At 40.0% G+C, this 18,461-nt stretch overlaps 1 protein-coding gene across 1 annotated transcript in view; it reads right to left on the bottom strand.

Annotated features, from left to right (window-relative positions):
- Positions 1-16,724, bottom strand: part of kiaa1549la (KIAA1549-like a) — an 83,154-nt gene extending 66,430 nt beyond the window's left edge. The window contains exon 1 of the mRNA XM_028408264.1: positions 16,274-16,724. Within this exon, the coding sequence (XP_028264065.1) occupies positions 16,274-16,520 (247 nt within the window). The 5' untranslated portion in view covers positions 16,521-16,724. The remainder of the gene's footprint in view (positions 1-16,273) is intronic.
- Positions 16,725-18,461: the final 1,737 nt, after the last annotated feature.

Genomic DNA, 18,461 nt, shown 5'->3' with positions numbered 1-18,461 from the left:
TCTATGAAATTGTCTGCCACTCACACACACACACACACTCCAAAGCCTTTAGCTCATGTAGAGCAACACACAAGGGGACAAAAACTATTACATCATCTGCCTAAGTCCATTTACACTGGCACATACACAGACAGAGCTACATATACAGTGACAGAGACAATGACACACACACAGAGAGAGAGAGAGAGAGAAAACCAGACAGCTGAACCAAACACACACACACAAAGAAGCAGCACTGAGATGGAATGACACACAAACACACACACAGATGCAGACTACAGTGAAAAATAGGTCCACTCATTCCCAACATAAAGTGCAGACAGATTCACAGATGAAAACTCCAAGAAGCACAAGAAACACAACCAAATTTAAGAAAACCACAAACACACACACAGACACACGTCAGCCCAGATCCCATCTTTCGCTTCATTTCCCTCAGCCAACCTGCTGCTGCCGTTGCCCCGCTTGCGTGACAGCAACTGTATGATGACAGATGATGACAGATTGCTGTGGAAGTGTCCATATGAGTGTATGTTTGTGTGGGAGTGTGTGTATAGGGCAGCTAGATGGATGGACACTACTTTTCCTGTTTGTATTTCAAAAGGTTTGTCCTTTAGTCTTCACCTTGTCTCAGTTGCACTACAGATGCCCCGAAGGCAGCCTCAATGGCACCACAAAACACAAAACATGAATGGGAGGAAAAAGAATTGTTTAAATGTTGATGAATCTACAGCTTCTACTTTATTTCATGGTCAATTTTTAAAACAAACAGGAAGACCATACAAATACCAGGAAAGACATGAGTCACATTTGGATCAAGATAACAATCTCTCAATAGAACTGTGGACTTTGTGAATCTGTGTAATTATGTGCAATTTGTTAGGCAGTGCAGACACAATATATCCCAGCAGGTGGCAATTTAACTCTTCTATCAACATAATACTAATGCTAATTTTTTATGAATGTTTTCAAAGAGACTTTTGTGCTGCTCTGGGCAGTTAGTAGAAAACATGTTTGTGAGGAACAAAACTGGAATAAAGTGTGATAATATGAATTTATACAACTATATATATATATATATATATATATATATATATATATATATGATATGTGTTAAGTATGGTTGACTGCACAGTTGATAAAAATGTCATGAGAAGAGAGGAGTTAGTAGATTTCTTTAAATTTGTTAAAACAAGTAGTTGTAGTTGTGTATAATTCTTTCCCTGCTACCTGTAAAGACGGTAGCCTGGGTATCTGACATGCTGCAGTGTTGCCCTGTTTGCCCAAATTAAATTCTGGTACAGTGTATGGTCACTGGTGGGACCATCTTCTCCACCCACACAAAGTGGCAAATCCAATATCTCTCCTGAACAGCAGAGAGAAGTGTTATATCGAGACAAAGGCAGACTACTTTATAATCCTCTTTGCTATAAACTTGTCACATTTTATAAGAACGAAGCTGTAGCGATTTAAATGAGAACAAAAGAGCATTTATGTTGTGACAACAGGCCAGTCTTCTGTTAACAGTTAAACTATGGGTGGATGCAGCTGAATAATGCTTCCTTACAGAATTTTATTAGGATAAGATCCTGCTTGCGGTTGTTTGCAGTTTACAAAAACTATCAGCTAGTTCTCACTTCATGTGCTGAATTTAATAAAACAACAGGCCATGATGGCTTGGGTCATCATGGCCTGTTGTTTTTAGAGCTCTGCATCCACACAGCAGTGCAGACTGCAGTTTTTTATTTTTAGATTTCAATTTTTAACCCCGGTATAGGAAAGATGGAGAACCACAGTCTGTTAGATTAGGTAGTGTCTGTTTTGAGAGAAGAGACCTGTCACTGGGGGGGATATACAATGCAGTTTTATTGCATCAGGAAACAAATATAAAGGCCACACAGTAATACCAAAACAAAACGTTTATATTTAAGATATGGGAACTATAAAAAAAGGATGATGCTTTCAGATTGTTGTTTAATGTGTTCTTTCATGTACTTTTTCTTATGTGATTCTGTGCAAATCTCAATGACATGACTGCAATAAACCACATAAAACAAACTGTAACTTCTATGTGACCCATGAAAATGCCCCTTTACACTTTTTTGTTATACTTAGCACGTACTGTTTAAATTTGCACTTTACAATCCAGTCACATCAGGTGGTGCTTTCACACAGCTGTCGTGTGTTTGTCAGCTGGAAACTGCAGTTTTTCCAAAAAAACCGTCAGACAACCATCTCCTCTGAGGAATGTCAGAAAGGAGGATGAGCATCTTCGTAGTGTGACACACAAAACACACACACCCTGTACTGTACTATACACACGCAGTAGAAGAAGTTCAAAGCACTAATTTACTTATAAATTCCTATTAACTGAAGTACACTCTCAAAACAGAACTCATCATACACTTGTGTCGGCACATAAGAGCACACTCATACACTCTTAAACAATACCGTAATCATAGTGGATTATTCTGGTGCTTTGCTAACTTTTAAACACTGGTGTGTTTTCTGTGTGAGTCTGTGTACAGTGTGCAGGCCTGTGTTTGAAGCTGTATTGATTTTCCAATATAAACAAGAGCCAAAAGTGCTGCAAGGTAACCATGTGGCTCTGTATGAACCAATGAGTGAGCTGAGTGGATGTGATTGGCCCTGAGCACCTGATGTGTGTTTGCCCTTAGTGTGTCCCCTGTGGTGGTGTCAGTGCGTGTATCTTTTATAAGACACACATGGTGTGAGTACAGAGTGCGATTTCATTACTGCCTGTAGAAATCAGGCATTAATCTGATTAAGTACAGCCATCATTATCTTTAGCCTCACTCGTACTCGCCTGTACTTTCAAACAGCTATGATCAGATGATAAATTTTCCTTTACCTTATATAACTGTCTGAACATTGCAGAAAGAAAAGACATTAAAGTCATTAAAGAATACTCAGATTTTACTTTAACTATCACCCTGTTCTCCACTGTTTCCCCCATTTAATCAGTGCTTAAAGTGAGATCCCGGCTTCATAACACTGCTGCCACTAACTACATGTGATCTTCACAGTGAATTTCATACGGCCATCTGAACCAACAGCTGCACTGGTTTTTAAATATTTCCCCTCTCACAAAGTCTAATCTGCGCTGTAGAGTGCTTACAGCTCACACCTAAACTAGGACTTGAACAGCATGTCTGATTATGCACAGTTATGAATAATTTATATAGATTTTTTTCTTCTCTGGGCTGGCAAATAGACAGCAGAGTGTATGTAGGGAGGTCAGAACCATAGCAGGTTTAGTTTGATTTACCCACAGAGAATAATTAGGGCCCGAGCACAAAACGTGCGAGAGCCCTATTGAAATGCAAGCATTTCTTTTAGGGCCCGAGCACCGAGTGGTGCGAAGGCCCTATTATAATTGTAAGGTCTTTTATTATTATTTCCCTGCCTGTTTGAATGCATTTTTCACCCCTTTGCCATGCATGAACACTCATGAAATTTTGCACACACAGGGGTGGTAAAAATTGCAATATGATATACTCGCTGCTAATAGGCATGGCAAAATGGCTCTACAGCGCCCCCTTGAAATTTTCAAAAAAAACCCCTCGCATTTGGCTTAGTTTGGAGTAGCTGCACGAAATCAGTACACATGTTTATCATACTGTGACACACCAAAAACTCTCTTGACACTATGACCTCAACCTAACAGGATGTCCACCATCTTTGTTTGAAATGGCGATTTTGGCTATTTACACCATTGGTATGCGGACAAACTCCTCTTAGGGATTTGGCCCAAATGACGTGATATTTGGTGGACGTGCTGATCAAAAGTTATCAAAAGCTTTTCTCTAACTTAAAGGGCGTGGCCTCTGTGGCTCGCCAAAGTCTGGCGACGATTCATGATTTCGCCATGAAAATTCGAACGGCTCTCACACCCGCATACTCTATCCAAACGTCTTTAAACTTTATGAGCATGATGAGGGCTCCGCCCTGAACGCTTCCATATGTCGAAATCCTGCCTTATTCATGGCACCCCCTGCTGGTAACAGGAAATGGCCTCTTTTTACTCTGACGTGTACTGTTCCTATAGTTGACACCATCATTTTCATTTCTGCTCTATAACCTTCCCAACTACTTGGTGAAGCTACACTATGAAGGCCGTGAAGCTGCGTGCAATGACGTCTGTGTGGCGATCCCGCGCCATGAGATTACGTTTGAGTTTTTAATGACCTTAACGAATTTCTATGATCTTGAAAATTCATACACACTTTCATGTGGGCGTGTCCTAGCAACTGATGGAGGTCTCGTAAGTGGGCGGGGCAAAATGGCTCAAAGGAGCCCCCTTGAATTTTTTTAACACCCCTCTCCATAGGGGTTTTTTGGAGTAGGAAGACAAAAATCGGCACACACACAGAACATATCCAGACTCCACCACGGATAATCCTAAAATCCTCAAATTTTTTACATGTAATACAGACCCAACCCTGACCATGTGTGGACATCTGTGGACAGTGCCACCTACTGTAAACAGGAGGTTACTGCATACTAACAATTTTTACATATATTGACAGATTTGTTGCACTGACATGTCTCTGCTTTTGTCTGCTGCTTTTTTCCCCACCACTGGCAAAATCGCTGCAGCTCGTGGGGGGAGCAGGGAAGAGAAGGGAAGACATGATGGGGAGGGGGCGGTCGCGCAAAGTGCGAGGGCCTGATCATCGCTGCTTGCAGCTTTAATTACTTTTATTATTGAACGCAATTTTTCCATTTGCAGTTCAGCAGACAGACATAATGAAGGAAATAAGCTGCCATGTGGAAATTGAGTCCCTTAACTGCTGCTGATTGTAAGAGATTGTTTTTTTTACAGAAAATAAAGCAAGGCTTGAAATGCATGCAGAGGAATGTACCTTACTGTTTAAAAGAATCAGCCGTCATGTAAGCACAGCATAATTTATGAATATTGTGGTTTTTATCTGCTGTCCAAACATTGGTGCCCTGAATTACCCACGTTTTGTAGGCACTTAAGTTTAGCTGCTATTTACATGCACTAAGTGTGCAGGATAATAACCCGAAATCCAGGCTGAGGTCAAATTCAAGATAAGCTGTTTATACAAACCTTCCAATTCCCATCACAGATGAGCAAAGAGAATATTTCACACATCGCCATGGAAACAGAAAGAGACATACTTCAGTGTACTCAAGCTTATGTAATGACAAAAGTTCAGTTTAGGCTAAAACCATGCACCATATTGCAGCTTATATATAAGATTCTGGTTTTATGGTACAATTATAATAGTATTTAGAAATAACTTCCAATTATTATCACGTGCAACACCTTTAGCATAACAGATATAGATCCATTGCTCAAACAAATATTGATTTATCATTTTACACTTTTGCATTAAGCTTGCTGTAATGTACTAGCACTGCAGTTATCTGTTATCTGTCTCAGATGCTTTTATCAATCCAGTATTTCACTACAGTACACACATTTTTCACACAAGCTAGCATCACTGAGGTAGATATATGACAGCTAGCATAAATGTCATTTAGATTTTCATAGGTATCTAGAGCTTGTTGGAGGCAACAGCTGAGGTCAGGAAACATATCACCATATCGCTCTTACCTTAACCACAATGCCATGAGGAGATACTGTAGAAATCCTCAAGCTTCTTCTGTTTAACCAACAATCTAACTATATCTGAGAGCAGGAGCATGCAAATTCTTTAATATATGTGTGTCCACGGCTTCTCAATCTCTGCAGAACATAAAACAAAACATCATCAGCCTGTGGTTCATGTAACTTCTCTGATCAATTATCCCCATGTGTCGTAGGAGGGTGATAAATCAGAAAACCATAATTAGAGATTATTGCTGACGCACCATTCTAGACATCAGACTGCAAGCTGTGATGGATGTTTACTGAAGACTATGTCATCATTCCCCTGCTTCCACAGGCGTCTGCATTATGTAATATTATTAGCTCAGTGGACTAAGTAGACACGTCTGCTGAGGTTCTGTGTGCAACCAAAGGTTTGTGATCATCCAGATGACGCTGTATATCCACACCAGTATAATTCCTCATTAAGAGATCTGGTGCTATGTTTTTCCCCACAGTGTTTGGAACAGGAAGGTGACAAACTCTGGCTACAGGCAATTCCACAGCGCTTGGCACACCTCGGGGATAATTACTGACACAGTGCTACATTTTAATCTGTAACCAGCTTCGATACTAAACAGCACAAACTCACAGTCATCCTTCCAGAAAAGTGTTCGATGGTCCTCAAAATAATAACCTGTTTATGTAGCAGATCAACATGTACCCAAACTAAAGGGGGGAAAAACAGAAAAGAAATGCGGCTCTTACACAAACACCTTATGCTTCAAGGCCACATGACAAATCAGAACCACAAACGGAATGGGCAGAAAGGTGCACACAGACACACACCAGTGAGTGAGTGATGGAGGGAGGTAAGTGATACATGGCGGGTTGAAGGAGAGCAGGCCAAGCAGCCATAAATCCCTTCCTCTCAGAATCAACCCCTTAAGAAGAAGAGGCTGATTAAATTTTCATTCTATGTCTTGTTTTGTATCCCTCACCCCCTCTTTTTCAGACGCTACATTAGAAAGAAATCCCTGCCTGTCTGCTTGCTTCTTGGACACTGAAACAACCTCCTTTGGGTACAAAGAACTCATCAACATCTTTACTTACTAAAAAAAACATCTCTTCCTAACCATGCAAGTTTCATCTAAACAAATTGATTTCCTTTCAGTCATCACATGTGGCATTGCATTTTCTGTGTCCAAGAAGATTTTCAAAGCAGCCGATTTTGAAGCTGAACGGCGTAACGACAAGAGACTAGACTCGAATAAATGATATAAGCACACCTTGAAGAACGGCAAAGTGAGTCTCAGTGCAAAACATGGAGGCTTTTGAAGATGCACTCCACACTCACTCTGACTGCATAAAATCCTTACAAGAACAGCAGGGCATTTGGGCAACTAAACTGAAAAAAAGTAAAAGAAAATCAGTCAATATCATATCAAGATCTGGATTTAAATGATACTTAAATCACACAGATCAATGACAAGACAATCTTATGTCACTCACAGCAAAAACATTACATTTTGTTTTATTTTTTGAGTTTGATTTAATGCTGCTGTACTCTCATAGCACACAGCACATGTAGCAAACAACAGAACAACAGAATGTGTTACACTCAATGAATCTGCTTGTAGCAGTTCTTTTGTCAGCTGTGTTTTGTCAATACATGCACCTATACTGTCAAGTAGCATTTAGTACGGCAATTGACATCTGCATATTCACTCCCACCAAAATCAGTATTAGCAACCAAAAATCCAACATCCCTTATCCTCTGTGCTTCAGATATATTTTCTTCAAAAGAGTAAGCAAACAGCTGCTGTCATTCTTCCTCCTGTTTTATCATTGATATAGTCTCTTCATGTCATAACAATAACATTTTTTGGTTTGCCTGCTGCCGTTCACATGTCCAATTTCTCGGGCTATATACTTCATGTCTTCAGGAAGAGTGTGTGCTCTCATCAGGAAGGACTTCCAGAGGTTCACCGCCTAATCAAAATCATTCGATGGTGAGGTCACGCAAGAACCTTTTTTTATTTTCATTCATTCAATCATGCAGCCAGACAGAATTCCTAAAAGCATAAATCTCCACCAGCAATGAACATTTCTGCTTTTACAAAATTGATTTTCTGACCTTGAAAATCCGTAATAGGATACAGGGGGAGAAAAAAATCCATTAGTTTCATTTCAGCTGTGAAAGAGTGAATGAGTGACATTTCATATTTGGATCATCAGGAAAATTTACTCAATTGTTCCTTGTGTCCATCAGATTTCTTGGCAATTTGTTCACATTTTTCAGAGGCTGCTGGCAGACTGAATCTAGTAAACAAAGGATGAAAAAAAACATGTGTATTCTAACCCCACAGAGTGCACAAACATGTACACATTCAAGGCTCTGCTTGTACAGAATGTCAAAAGTTTATAGGAAATAGCAGTTAATGAGAAGAAATGTCAACAACAATGCATTTGGAGCTTCAAATAAATAGAAAATATCTGTCAGATATATATACGAGTTTATGTTAACTCTGTAAAGCCTGACTTATAAGGTACAGTAATAAAAATAATGTTTTAATCAAAGTTTGGATCTTGAGAACAAATATTGTTCGATGTAATTCTTACTTTTATCTTAGATGTATCTGGAAATAACTAACAAGTCAGTCCATGAAAATGGCTGCCTAGGGTCTGCTATTGACCCTAGGCACAGGCACAGGACTCAGAGCTTAAAAGTTGTGCACATTCTTTACTGCATGTTCAAAAACAAAAATTGTTTCTCAAAAAAAGTCAAGGTGCTTACACAGGTGGTCAGTATTATTCTGGCTGATTAATGAAACCGTCTACCATAACACAGTGCCCTATATTTTATTTTATATTTGAGTGTGAAATTTAAGACCTATATAACTGCCTATAAAATTTCCACAAGAATATGGTGCTTATATTACTTCTTGTTTCTGGCACACAATTCCGCATTGTCAGGATTTTTATGAAACTGTTTTACCAATGAGGTAAAATGATAATGGGGCAATACATATAATAAAAACCTGTTGCTACAGAAATGAAGGCATTGTGCAATTATTATTAGATTGTTCCATTATTGGAGGCAAAAAAAAAGAAAAAACAGTGGTATACACGGTGGTGATACGTTCATCAGAGATACAGGCAATATGTATAAACCTACCAACTGAACCTTTGACAGTATATCAAATACTGTCTAGAATTTATTCCAGAATAAGTATAAGGATCATCCTCAAAAAATATGCTGAAAGCAAAACTGCATACTTGTAACTTGTCCATGTCTCTGCTCAGACCCACCCTCTGCGTTTACCCAAAATACAGAACAATCATAATTACAGGCACTAAAATAAATGTGTTAATGCGTTATTTACATTTTATTATTTTTATTATTATTATTTGTAATAATATTAACTTTTGACAGACCTATATTATCTCAACGGCTTTATTTCAAATAACATATATTGTTGCATTTTTTACTATATATGAAGAGTATATATTTACCCCACTTTTTGACGTGTCATGTATTTTATACATCTGAAACCCTATAGTGATAATTTAAAAAATGTGTGTGTAATTAAGATGAATCAACGCTTTAAGAAATGAATGTCCTTATTGCTTCTCATCATACACAGTGCAGAGCTCCATTAGTGAGCGTGCAACAATTAAAAAGCGGCAACTTTTCTGCATTACATCACATCTGGACAGAAGCATGGTGCTTAACGAACACACAGACGTCTCTAGTTCACTGAGAAGAGCTGAACACCTCCACACTTGTTCTGTGACTTCTCCGCATAAGACACAACCGCATTGCATGACACTGAATGGAAACCACACCGTATACAGGGTACACACATGAGTGAGCTTTCAAAAAGAGAAGCGTTCAAATGTAAAGATGCTTTGTACATCAAAAGTTCTTCTCTCATGAGACTGATGGGGGGGAAAAAATTATTATTTACTTGGAAAAACACACCGGCCAGGAAACATGCAAACTCTCTCAGCCCACCACAAGATTAGAAAAATACAAAGTGTAGCTAATTGGGATTATAAAAATCAATTTACCATATTTTCCGGACAATAAGTCGCACTTTTTTTCATGCTTTGGCTGGGTATGCGACCTATACTCAGGTGCGACTTATCTATGAAAAAATGAGTTAGCCTTGCATCCTGACGTCCCATTACAAATATAACGGTAACTGTTCCTCTCCTGATGGTTTTCTTCCACCTCCAGCTGGTCAACATGTTGCATTCCGAGCGTAGGTGACGTGCTTGGTCAATATGTCGCTAATTCCAGACAGCTATATGAGCGCACAGTAGTCACCTTTTACTCATTTACAGGATATTTATAGGAATTTCTGTGCGGTGAAGCTAATAATTTCTCCGCGTGAGGACTTGTTCAAATGCGTGTGTCTCACTCTCAATGCCCTACAGCCGTACCACTTACGTTAAGAGGAATTCAGGAGGCAATGTTACGCTACAAACGTAGTGATTTACACTGGCCCGCTGGTGCGACTAATACTCCAGTGTGACTTATCTATGGTTTTTTCTTCTTCATTAAGCATTTTTTGGCTGGCGCGACTTATACTCCGGAGCGACCTATAGTCCGAAAAATACGGTACATAAAAGTGCTTCTGCCTACCCTTATGATTTGTACAAGGGTCCTGCCATGCATAATGTATGAAATATACATGCTGAGGAAATATTTACGATCTGCATATGAAACCTAGCTCTCTCTCCCTGACTCAGAGTCACTCTCAATCAAAACAGACACACACTCACATACTCCTGAAATAGATTATTAACTACGGAGTGCAGCAGAAAGGAGCTGTCTGGTACGCAGATGAAACTAAGTACTGCACTCAGTGTGTATGTCTATGTGCCATTATGTGTGTGATAGAGGGGTAAAAGTATGTGGTGAATGACAACAAAGATAAAAACTGTGTGTAAGAGGCTGGTTAGCTCAATCAAAATAATTACACCAGGCTGTCTCATCTCAAATATTTGTGCAGTTCCATGCAGTACATTGTGTACTCTGTGTATTAACAACAGGCTGCGCATTCACATCCATAAACACACCAATGTCTTCTATTCAAAGACTGTTCAGTTCTTAGTGAAAGATGTAAAGATTTGCTTCTGTGTTCATTGATTCCTCCCCTGTGTAGCCAAGATGGCAACGAACAACAGTAAACAATGTCCTGGTTTTTACACCAAACAGTGTGACTATTCAGGATATACGTTTCCATACCATCCAGAACATGGATTTGGGGTAGGCGTTATTATCAGATAATACTTGCTGTCTTTCATGGACACATTTATACACTCACAATAGTGACTGTAGGTAACGGGGAACAACATTTATACCATAGTGTGTCTTGTTTATGCTTGTAACCGTGACAGTGACACTAAAGGGGATGTGACATGTCATTCCACAATCTACCTGCAGTTTGAGGTACAAATGAGTCATAAAATAACCAATACCACCAAGAGGGCTGACAACAAAATGAGAAATTGGCAAAAAAAAAAAAATAACATCTATTTCTCAGTCGAAGAATGCTGTCAGATTGTACATGGCTCTGGTTTAAGTCTGTGTTGCATGGAAAAGCTGAACTTATTCCCTTTTTTCTCTCCTTGTCTGTATAAAGAGCTCCAGCAGTGCATAATCAGAGTGACACAGAGAAGTACAGAGCGGAGAGCAGCGGAGCAGAGCAATGTAAAATGAGCTGCTGCTGCTTTAATGCTGAGAACATGTGCTTGGTGATGCAGTGCCCCCCCCCCTCCCCCTCCAGCAACCACCACCATCACCACCCCACAGCCCAATCCCAGCCTTTGGGACCACAGGATCTTTGGCTTTGGATTCATTTCAGCCACGATCAGCCTCTTGGAAGCGCAGCTACACCTTTTTTTTTCTTTTTTGACACAGAGGGGCAGCCGTGTGATGATGCAGAGATGGACAGCTGAGGTCTGAGCATGAGCAGCTGGCATAAATTAAAGCTACAACATGAAACTTTTCACCTTGAGGCAGTAGCCTTGTCCTCCAGTTTCTGCACCAGCCTGTCACTCACTGTGATGAAATGTCTGCCAACATCCATAAAGGTGCTGAGGTGACTATTGTATGCAGAACTATTAAGCATCCATAGGCGCTGCAGACAAAAGCAGCACAGATGCCCACAGAGTTTAAAGACATTTAGCTTCAGTTCTCTCTCCAACTGCTCTACTTTCTTCTGTTGCTGATGCCATATGCTCTGTGGCCTGTGATGAATTGGCTCAACCAATCACTTATAAATTCATAACTTACTTTTATGTTATTTAAGCAAACAATATAATATAGCATGTAGTGTATCACTACACTGGTGGTGCATAAATGGCATAAAAATGGTAAGAAATATTCATTTATCCACAAATTCCTTTATTCTAATAATGTACAGATATGAAGTGGATTACACTCATTTAAAACACAGCTTCAAAATCTCATAAAACTTACAATAGTTTTTGGCTTTTGTATGACCTCTCTTCTCTACAGAGGGCTAGAGTTGCCATATTTGTGTAAGCTGTGCCAAACAAAGGTTTGTTATATTTAAATACAAAAGATGAAATTCACACACAGCTCACATTAGACAAACACAATGACAGTGAATCCTGATTGCTAAAATGCTATCACATTTGCAGGGTTTTAGGACTCACTCCTGCTGCACTCTACATCAGCTATGAATTAAATAATCCACTAAGAGGGGACAAAATTTCATCAGTCAAAATGAATTCTTAAGTTTAGCTGTAAGGAGATACCCACGGCTGAGCTTTTAAAGGCATTTGCAGAAGAAAAAAATAAAGAAGAGCTACATTCCAGCTGGTAAAACTGAGCAGTTCTTGGAGTTTTTGATGCAGAAAACAAAGTGACAAATGTGCACTTTTGCGCATTTATTTCTTACCAATCAACTGCATATTAATGCTCAGAGTTCTACCTACTAAATGACTGTTGCCATTATTGGATGCTTAAAGCACCTGCTGCAACACTACGCTTCATTTCCCAATGTTTGGTGACATACTACAGCCTACTTATCACATCTTATGAGACACGCTTTGACACAAAAAAAATTGACTGGAGTGATGAAGAGGACACAGCGGAGCGTGTGCTGCCATTCATTTGATTTGTCGGGGGTTTCTAAACCAATGAACTGAGGGTGTGTGAGTGTGGATCCTTATGAAGCCAAGTAGCTGACATCAAATAGAGCAGGTTGTAGCGCAGCAAGCGTTCTCATCTGTCATCCGCCATCAGAGTTTCTAGAGGTATCACATCTGACAAGCTCTGTGCATTAAACACGAGCTTGGCTGCTTAAGTGCACTATGAAGCCTGTATCCACCACAATTATGAGTAAAATCGTCAGAAAAATTGACATATGCGGAGTAATACACAGTAAAGTCATTCTCCTTTCACATTTAATAAGGCTCTGCAAAGAGATTTATAAGATTTTATCCTTTTTTATAATTAAGAGCAACCACAGATTTATTTTTTATCAGCATCCTTTTGGAAGTGGACACTAAACTTTTAATCTGATTGTAGGAGCAGTAAGTCTCAGAGCTTTTGTTCTTCTTAATCAGAGACCATAGGAGACAGAGAGGAGCCAAACTAAGCTGTACCTAATCACCATGACTTATCACCTTAATTGATGACAGACAAATGATCATCAGCAACAGGATTTATCATTGACTCTGCAGCCAGTCATTAAATTCCTCACAGTTCCACCCAGGTTATTAGATTCCAGGAGTGTATTGGATTGATCCATTAAAGACCAAAAACAAACACATAAACATGCAACCTTATTCTCAGGCAACTAGATAGACAGACAGACAGACAGATATTTACTAAGACAATGAGCCATTTTGCTTAAATTCAATAAGATCAAGTGTGTCTGCCATCATTACCAGAGTGAGAGAGAGTTTCATCTTCACTATTAGACTGGGCAGCCATGGGTCACATGGTCCAGAATTGTGTCCTCTATTCACAGAGTTGGGTTTTTCATGTTCCAAAGCCAAAGATGGGCAAGTGGTTTACTGTCTACTGGTGAGTACAAGTGTTGTGTTCGCAGTCGATTTTCCATTCTTTAAAAGTAAATAGAGATGTTGTGCAAGGCAGGTTGTTAGGGACTGTGAAGGATTTACAAGAAACAAAAGAAAAACCATCTACCATCTTGCCACTTCCTAACACTCATTTTAAACAAATTAGTGACTATCTGCAACCCAGTCTCTTTGCCTTCATTCCTTAGAACCATGGATGCTATAGGTATACAACTATTACAGAGCAACTTCAACTGAATGCAAAGGATGTTTAATTCTGAGAAAACAAGTGCAGTCTGTGGTGACTCAGATGACCCGAGAACCGTATGTTTAGCAGCTGGAAGCAGAAGGTCTACATTCATTTTTCAAAGCCCACAAACCTCAGAGTGCAGCACAGAGTGTTTCATCTCCACCGGTGTGTCATCCGACGCTGATTATTAGGCAACAGACTCTAACCTGGCACTTACTCAGATGTTATTTCAATCCCTGACTGACAAACACAGACACAGTGAGAAAAGCAGTAGCTGCAGATCTGTTCCCATGGTAACATGGACCAATAGATCTCCACTATTGACTGAGGATGAAGATCTCTGTAGACCTATTAAAGAAAACACCTACACTCACATACTGTATGCGCCCGTAGACAAACACGCCGTCTCTCTCTCTCTCTCTCTCTCACACACACACACACACACCAGATGGGCATCAGCCTCCACAAATCTTTTGTGTTATAGAGATGGAGAAAAACAAAAAATACAATGGGAACATTTTCTTCTACAAAAACACCTAAAACAGCTGCATGTTTGAGTAACCAGGTAAGAGACATTGAGTCAAATCTCCCCAAGTCGTTCTATTGATACTCTCAGTCCTAAGTGGCACAGCAGCATGATATAAAAGAGGATATGTTGCTGAGAGTGAGTGGGTGATTTGGTCAGATTTAACTGAGGAGGCTCTGCAGATAAACTGTCTTTACCAAATACTTTGGCATCCGTCTCCACATTCTCTATCTCTGCTTTCATTCTCAAATCTAACAAGGCCATAGGCTTTTAATACATTAGTGCTTATCACGGCGGTGCAGTCTTTCTTTATTACTCTCAAATGATGCCCTCAGAAGTGGTGGCTGGTGTTAGTAAGAAGCAGCAGGTTTTCATTATTTTCCTATTAGAAGGTTAGGACAGGTTGCTAAGGTGGCACAGAGAGAGAGATAGTGTTCTTCTAGCTATATGACTCAGTGTGTAAGTCAGTCAGAAAATCAGCTGCTAAACTATTCAACAACTCATTCACACCTCCTTTTATTATACACCTCCTCTTTGCTGCATGATGTGGTTATGGCTATTGTTGGACATCGTCAAAGAGAAAACACATTATTTGTGAATTCTAATTGATTTGTATGAACGGATTTAAGAGTAACAGGGAGCATTTGGTATAAAATGCAATGTTACATAACATGTATTGGGACACCTAATAAGCAAAAGGAGAGTTATTTAAGGTGAAGCAGATTTTTTAATGCCTTTGTACCACTGTGACTGAGTCATTATTATTATCTGGAAAGAGATGGGATGACATTTAAGTTCGTCAAATGTCACCCTCAGTGCTTTGAGTGCCACTGTTAAAGTTTCATTCACATCTGCTGTGTGTTGGTGTCACAGCTTTCAGTGAATATAAACTATCAACACAGCAAATCAAATTATTAGCCTATTATATAGATTTCCGCTTTTTGAGTACCATTTTTATATCTTTTTTATAGCACTATTACATTCATACAATAAAATACAATAAGTGACTTATATTTATAATTTACTTTCTTTTAATGAACTTGTCAGACAGTGACCCCAAGGCCAGCTAATGTGGACTAATGTGGAAGAAGTTTCAGTGGATTAGGACACATAAGACCCCAGCTATACATATATACATATAATATAGTGTATAGCTGGGGTCTTGATGGAGAAATAAGCAGATGAAATCATGCAAAATATGACATGAAAGATTTAGTAGTCAATATTTTAGACCTTCCTTAGTGAGCTAACTACATGAATTATTTGTCCTCTGTTGGAGCAGAAGCAGCATGACGAGAACATGTGAACGTCTTTGCTGCTATTTTTGTTTTTCCTCGGCTGAGGACGTGGAGATCATAAATTATTCATCTGTGCCGACTATGAAACGTTTCCTATGGATCTTGTTCGAGGTTGACGATCTCAGGGCCGAATAATCCATGAATGAATAAAAAAAGTTTCCTCCTTATAATGCGGAGGTGTCCGCTGTGAGAGCGTTGTTGGCGGCTGGGCGCAGCGCAGCGCAGCGATGCGGTCCACCGTGCGCTCCAGCTGTGTGTTTTGGGGACGTGACATCGGTTAGGGCCTGTGTGACCACACCGATGTTTTAAATAGACAGGTTAACGTATTTTAAACGGCAGATGAGACATATATCAAGTACATTAAATATATAAACCGCGGGAACAACAACAGCACCTTCAGAAATGACCAACAGCAGCTCCAGATGCGTCTAAATGATACGTTCTCAGGCGAATGATAGTGTGGCTTTTGTGGTTTATTTGTGTTATTATTCTTTATAATCATACACACACAGGATCACTCTTACAGGTTGGATAGTAACAATGGGTCAGTGTCTTACCGTCAGCGGCCAAGGAGCTCTGCATCATCAGCATCAGCACCGCGCCGATGGTCACAAACCACCGAGCCAACATCCCATCCAGTGCCCGTGTCCTCTTCACTTTCTGCGGCGTGTAGTTGGCCAGCATCCCTGCATCCAGGAGCCATGCCGTAGGAGAAAAGAAGCAGGGGTCTTCTTTATTTTTCACCTCTCCGACCCCGGGGCCACCGCTGCCGCTGCTGGAGAGGAGCGCATGTTTGGAAGCCATTGGTCAACCAATTAATCCTGAATGGAACACATCTAACGGCGCTGCTGTGGTGAAAGGCATCCGATCAACCTTTCTCCGGTGCGGACCGAGAGTACTCGGCTCTCCATGAGCCTGCTGAAGGGTCGAGAAGGAAACAAAAGGGTTTTAATTTTGTCTCTGCGCTGTCTCTGGGTCCGTTTCAGTAGCTGTGTGTGTGTGTGTCAAGTCTGCTGTCCCTACTGCGACCGCAAGGCGCTCTCCATCTCAGCTCTCGACTGCGTCAATACATGGCTACTAAACAGGAAAACACCTGATGTCCTCTTCAAACTAAAAGCCTTTAAACGGCATTCCTTCTGGTGTCGTGTGCATGGTGGCAATTTACATTCGGTGTAATCAGCTATAAAACAATAAAACTATGAAACAATATACCTGTTAGATAAAAAATAAAAAAAAATCACTATTTATGCTGGATATCAGGAGTTTACAATGGTGGAAATGATCAGTTTAATCTTCAGCAATGTGTTCTTAACAAATAAATCTGTACAATAAATGTAAATGTTGTAGTGCAGAAAGTAGCCTACATTATATATTTTGTTATTTTTCATCACTGGTTTTGACTGCACTGTCAAGCTGGTCCCATGTCAAACATGTAAAGCACTAACAAACTCTCTCACACACTTCTTCCCTCACTTCCTGCAACTCAGTTTCAAATTAATACTGGGTGTTTAGTCATCCAGCATTTTCAGGGGTGTTACTAGGATAAGGTCTGGCATTGGAAACAGTAGTATGGGCAGATGCACCACTTAAGTCTGTTGGAACCCTATAGGCAAAATCTCACAGGCCTGTCTGAGTTTGGTGTAGCATCCACCAGGCAGGTTTTGTTTGCTTTTTGAGATTAAATGGTGCAAAAAGGAGATGTTTAACCTATTAGCCTACACTATGAAGGCTCATGTAAAAAACAAAACCTAAAAGTCACTGGCAAGGATGTTCCAGTGGAAGGAACAGACTCAGAGGTGCAGACCACCATATAACTTCCCTTAAGGTCTTGTAGTGGAAGGAACATATCATTTGGTGGCACTAGTTTTACCGTTGTTAGCTAACAAATTAATTTAGTGGAGTAACTTACTTCCGGGGGCGTTTTGGCTAACTTCGGCTACCTTGACGCAGCTTGTAGCAGGTAGTAACAGGCTGCGTGTTTGGCGCAATTACTGTCAAAATGGCAGGGTGACACTAGTCATAACAGTACGACTAATGTCTCAAACGGAGAAGAGTGACGAGCCAACTCACTTATGATGTATTTCTTCCCTCTTTATGGAGCTGTAAGCTTCAAGCTACTCTGCATCATTGAAGTGAAAGGTGCTGTGTTGGATGTTTGCCTGAAAGCGGGAGGCAGCGCCCTCTGGTGGGTGTGGAAGGTATATAGTCATCATATAGTGCTATGCCACATAAACTCTCCTGGATTCCCCTGCGCCTAATTTACTGTGGAAAAAACAATAATTTTGCTGAATACACCCCACCCAGGACTCCACGTTTGTAAACAACACGGTTATATATAATCAGGTGACCTGCACAGAGGGAGGTGTCAGATGTTGGTTTGTTTGAAAAAAAAACTTACTTTGTCTAAAAAAATGCTCACATTTTTTTTATTTTAAACACAAAACCAACTCAAATCACTGAGCAGTTCGAGCCATAAGGGACATAAATCACCTGACCATCTCATTCCTAGAGTGTATTTATACAGAATATCACACATAAACATCGTTTCAGTTTCACATCGCTTATTGGGAGATGGAAACAGCAGTAACATTAGTAAGGTTAACCCAACCCTATTTATTTAATCATTATATGTCATTGCTAAAAGACAGACAGTCATTGAGGTCACCTCATTCAGAACAATCATGTTCATTTATTTTGATCCTTAAACTAATGGATAGTTACTGCATCAACAAAGACAACACACAG

The sequence above is a fragment of the Parambassis ranga genome, chromosome 6 (genome assembly GCF_900634625.1).
Source record: "Parambassis ranga chromosome 6, fParRan2.1, whole genome shotgun sequence".
Taxonomy (NCBI): domain Eukaryota; kingdom Metazoa; phylum Chordata; class Actinopteri; family Ambassidae; genus Parambassis; species Parambassis ranga.
Note: the sequence above shows the minus strand (reverse complement) of the source record. Positions and strands in the feature narration are given on the sequence as shown.